This window comes from Mus pahari, chromosome 1, assembly GCF_900095145.1.
Source record: "Mus pahari chromosome 1, PAHARI_EIJ_v1.1, whole genome shotgun sequence".
NCBI classification, from domain to species: domain Eukaryota; kingdom Metazoa; phylum Chordata; class Mammalia; order Rodentia; family Muridae; genus Mus; species Mus pahari.
Window position 1 is genome coordinate 124,490,630 of NC_034590.1, and position 4,996 is coordinate 124,495,625.

Below are 4,996 nucleotides of genomic sequence, written 5' to 3' on the forward strand. Positions count from 1 at the left end.
AGAAGAAGAAGAAGAAGAAGAAGAAGAAGAAGAAGAAGAAGAAGAAGAAGAAGAAGAAGAAGAAGAAGAAGAAGAAGAAGAAGAAGAAGAAGAAGTTCACAATGGAGAAATATGGTAAATACCCACTTCAGCAAGTGACATGAGTATGTAGCAATAAGAAGAAATCTTATGTGACTAAATAAACCTTTGATGTGTCAGCATGAAAATGACACCTGACTATGATCACCTTCAGAACTCATAAGTCAATCTAATCATCAGAAAATCATCAGGCAAACTCAGTAGAGGCACGTCCTACAAGCTGCTGACTAGTATTCTTCCTACTGTCAGGGTCATTGAAACCAACAGCTCAGAAAAGCTGCCACAGCCTTCAGGAACTTAAAGGAGACATGATAACTAAATGTAAATATGAATGGAATCTTAGAACACAAAGGAATACATTTGTTATAAGCTAATAAACTCCAAATAAAATCATAAGATCTTAAGTTAGATTAATTATAAGAGTAGATAGTTATCATCTGATTTTCAGTTGAAATGGGTGAGGAAGGGGTTTATGAACTCCAGCCCTTAGCTGAGGGTTTCTGGCAGTTGAAGACTACAAAGGAAGGAAAAGTCAATTTTTTAAGGGTATTGGCTCTGGTAGTTCAAACGTGCTCCAGTATATGCCCCAACACCCATCAGTATATGAGTACTACAAATTGGACTCATGTTACTTTAAAAACTAACAATAAAGAGGATGCTAAGTTGAGAGGTGGGGTAGATCTGGGAAGAGTTAAGAAGAGGAACAGAAAGATGAGTATGATCAAAATATAGTGTATGCATGTCTTAGATTTTAAAAGAACTAATAGACATCTTTTTTTTTAAGCAGAATAAAATAGGCTACAGACATGGTAAGATTTGTGTCATACACAACATTGGTCAGAGAAGACTTAAAACAATGCTCAAGTGCTGAGTATAAATAATTGTGAGTATTCAGCTGTAGATGGGTCAACTGCATTAACCCTGATCATCTCAGTGAACTTGATGGACAAGGGGACACAAAGAATATTAAGAGGCAGAGGAAGGGGAGAAGAGCTGTGACTTTCTGTCTTCTAGACATGGCATGGATGAAGCAGATGTCCATCCACAGAAGTTGTGATTGCCCAAACAAGATCAAGCCCATCAAAATTTCTGCAAAGATGAGCTGGGGCCTCCAGGATACTATCCCTTGTTGAGGAGCTATTGGCAGTTGATGGCTTCTGATGCAAGGGAAGTCACACTCCTTTGAGGACACTGCTGCTGGTTGGTGCTCATGTACCAGTGGGTAGCCATATATATTTATGGGCATATTAGTAGTACTAATTGAATTCAGGAAGTTGTAAAAAACAAATGATTAAAAAGAAGACATGAAACTGAGGTAGGTCCTAGAAGAGTTGAAAGAAGGTGGGAGTAGATGGATATGGCCAATATAGATTGTATAAATGTGTGAGACTTTCAAAGAAAAAGAATAATTTTTTATATAAAAAGGAAAAAGAAAATAGATTAAATTCTATCCAGTTCTCAATAATCTTGACTTTTCATTTCCACTTCCTGCTGATTTACACATTCCTCATCATACCATGTTTTATGCTTTTGTTTAATATCAATGATTATGCATTCCATAGAAGGGCCAAACTCTACAATACTGGAAACACCACTCTCATACTCACAAATGAAGCCTGCAGTGTGCATGGCTACCAGAGACCCTTTAGAATCAAATACAGGAGATCCAGAAGATCCACAGTAGAAAGTGTGGTCACCAGGTTCATGAACTGTTTCTTGAAAACTTCTTTGGGTGTATATATAGATATATTGCATAGTGTTATGGCCCTTCACTCCTTTTCTTTCCTGAATGTGCTCATCTTGAGAAATCACAACACAGCCATCACTAAGCTCCTGTTTTACATCAGGATGACCAATGATATATATCAACCCACTGGATGGTACAGGAGTTATTCCATTATACAGCCCTGCAGGTTCTTGTCCATTTCCCTTTAGTTTCACGACAGCATAGTCAATGATGTAATCAGATATCTCAAACCAGGGTTCAACAAAAAAGGAGTTTTTTTTTCCAGGAACTCTTCATAATCAAACGTGACTTTCACACATTGACTAATTATATCTTCCCACTTACTTTGTTCTATGCCCTCACCCACAATGTCATTGATCACATGCAGGCAAGTGAGAATGTACAGCCCTGTAAAAACAAAGCAGGTAACACAGCCCTCATTTTCCCCATTGTTCCAAATGATGAGCCCAACAGAGTCACTGAAATGTGAAAGAAGTTTGAGCACTTTAGCTAGGGTGGAGTTTTTGGTCAGTTTCCTGAAGTTTTCTTTATGCATTTCAAATGAGGAAGTTCTCTGACTTCCTTCCTTGATGTATGCTCTGAGTTTTTTGCACTCTCTCTTCAATATGGGGTACTTATCCACAATGTATTCTTTTAGTTTCCTATAAGATGGCTCCTCTAAATCAATGGGATCTGCTGCCTGGGGACATTTTATTCTCTCAAGCTCCACCTGAAAGAGTTTGCCCTCTAATTCATCAACTGGCTGGGTGTTTTCTATTATGGTATCCAAGTCTTGAATGAGCTTCCAATCGTCACTCTCTACAGAGGAATAAAATCTGCCGTCCTTCCTCAGAGTTTCCTTAATGCTATCTCCCTTGGAGCCATACATACAGAGTTTGTTCTCCTCTTGGTGAAGTTCTCTACACTTGAGAATTCTTTCGTTCCTCTTCCCAACTGCATGAATATAAAATTTCACGCAGTCAGTACACTCATGGTCTTGCCAACGATACACTGGCTTATCTTCTCTCTGTTCTTTTTCCGTTTTAGAAAAGGTGATGACCATGTGGCTGTCTTCTGGAAAACAGCAGAGAGGTATGCTGAGGTTTATATATCCTTTGATTCCTTCTTTGCCACACACCAGCATTTCTTTGTCCTGTTGACTTTCTATTTCATTTTTGACAGCACTGAGAGTGTTGAGTGCTGCATACAAACTATCTGCCTTCTTATGTGTCAGTGCATATTTCATTTTTTCATTTTTCCATTGATTTCCATCTAAGGTGATGACAATTGTCTTATATGTCTGATCTTGCCGACATTTCTTGAGTGAATATTCACATTGGTTCTGCAGGTTTGTTACCTCACTTGCTCTTTTTCTGGATTCCATCTTAATTTGATAAATATTGCAATCACTCTGCTCTTCTTTGGGGCCCTAAAAATAAATGGTATCGGGCTGGTGAGATGGCTCAGCAGGTAAGAGCACCCAACTGTTCTTCCTAAAGGTCCTGAGTTCAAATCCCAGCAACCACATGGGGGCTCATAACCATCCATAACAAGATCTGACTCCCTCTTCTGGAGTGTCAGAAGACAGCTACGGTGTACTTACATATAATAAATAAATAAATCTTTAAAAAAAAAAAAAAAAGAGTTGTTTGGGACTGGAGAAAGGGCTCAGCAGTTAAGAGCATTGACTGCTCTTCTGAATGGTTCTGAGTTCAAATCCCAGCAACCACATGGTGGTTCACTACCATCCGTAATGAGATCTGATGCCCTCTTCTGGTGTGTCTGAAGACAGCTACAGTGTACTTACATATAATAAGTAAATAAATCTTTAAAAAAAAAAAATGGTATCTAGTCCAATGTTTCTTTTTTTCTTTCTTTCTTTCTTTTTTTTTTTTTTTTTTTTTTGGTGAGCAATTCACAAAATTCCTGTGGAAAACTCAGTACCAACCTCAAAAGATTCGTGAGTATAATTAATCAGAGTTTAACATGGGATCCAAAATACAAGTTCAGCTTCCTATCAAACCAGTCAGAAAAGCCTTGTGTTTTATAGGGTCATTTCCCAACGAAAAGGAGAAAAGACAGAGGGGTTGTCCAGATATTTTTAAATCCACCAACTTCCTGATGGAGTACTTTAGGTCTTGCTTATTACTTTAAACAATATAATTTTTATCTTTGCCAAGCCATTCATCAAGTGCAATATTTTTATCATATTGCACTGGAAATTGTATTCATTTGTTTATTTGTTATTGTTTTTCTGCTGTAGGGTTTGATCATATAATCAAGGTTTCCATGGAATTCTCCAATTAGTCCATGCTCTTCTCAAACTTTACAAATGTCTTGCTTGTACCTTCTAGTGCCTACATTCTAGAGATACCTCACCATGCCAGGCTTTACATTGTTTTAATTTTAAAATGCCAAATTCAGAAAGAGTACTGTACAATCATTTAGAACTAGGTATTCAATGATAATAATAAAAAGTTACTACTTAACTAATTATTTGCTCATAAAGGATAGTTATTTTAGTAATAGGTACCTCGATTCACCCAGCATCTAACATGCAAGAATCTGCTATATGTTCTATTACATCCATACTCAAATCCTTTAAGTAGGCGAGAAAGAAAATGACCTCCTTGACCTGTTAGTAAACCTATTGAGGGACTGAACATTTTTCTTATAACTTCTTTCCCTAACATCACATAATAATCAGCAAAGGAACCGAATGTGTAAATGCTAATGCTCATTTACCTACCATCCTCCACTGGTCTATGCATTCTTTTTTTGTAAACTTTTGTCCACAACTTTCATTTTTATAGGGTGTTGTCTCATTTTCCCTAGCTCATGTTATTGTGGAAATGATGCCAACAGTCATGGGTTCATATTCCAGCAATGCTACACTGCGGTAATAAAGATAGCAATGACAGAGTATGATAAAGACAAAACCTGTTATCATTTGAAATAACACTAATATTTTCAGATGTAGAGATTAAGAATAACATAAACTAATCTAAACTTACTCTGGCCATACCTGTAAAGTCCTGTAAAGCATGTCTGTAGTCCAAATGCTTTCAGCAACCTTGTCACACCGTGTGGAGTGCTATAAATGATTTTCAAATATTTAAAGATATCTAGAACAATTTACTCTCTCTCTCTCTCTCTCTCTCTCTCTCTCTCTCTCTCTCTCTCTCTCTCTCT

General features: G+C 37.2%; 1 protein-coding gene across 1 annotated transcript in view; it reads right to left on the reverse strand.

Moving 5' to 3' along the window:
* Positions 1 to 1,536: 1,536 nt before the first annotated feature.
* LOC110330539 (protein FAM111A-like) overlaps positions 1,537 to 4,996 on the reverse strand; it is a 12,003-nt gene continuing 8,543 nt past the window's right edge. The window contains 2 exon segments of the mRNA XM_021210759.1: positions 1,537 to 2,076; positions 2,079 to 3,233. Coding sequence (XP_021066418.1) covers positions 1,537 to 2,076; positions 2,079 to 3,233 — 1,695 coding nt within the window.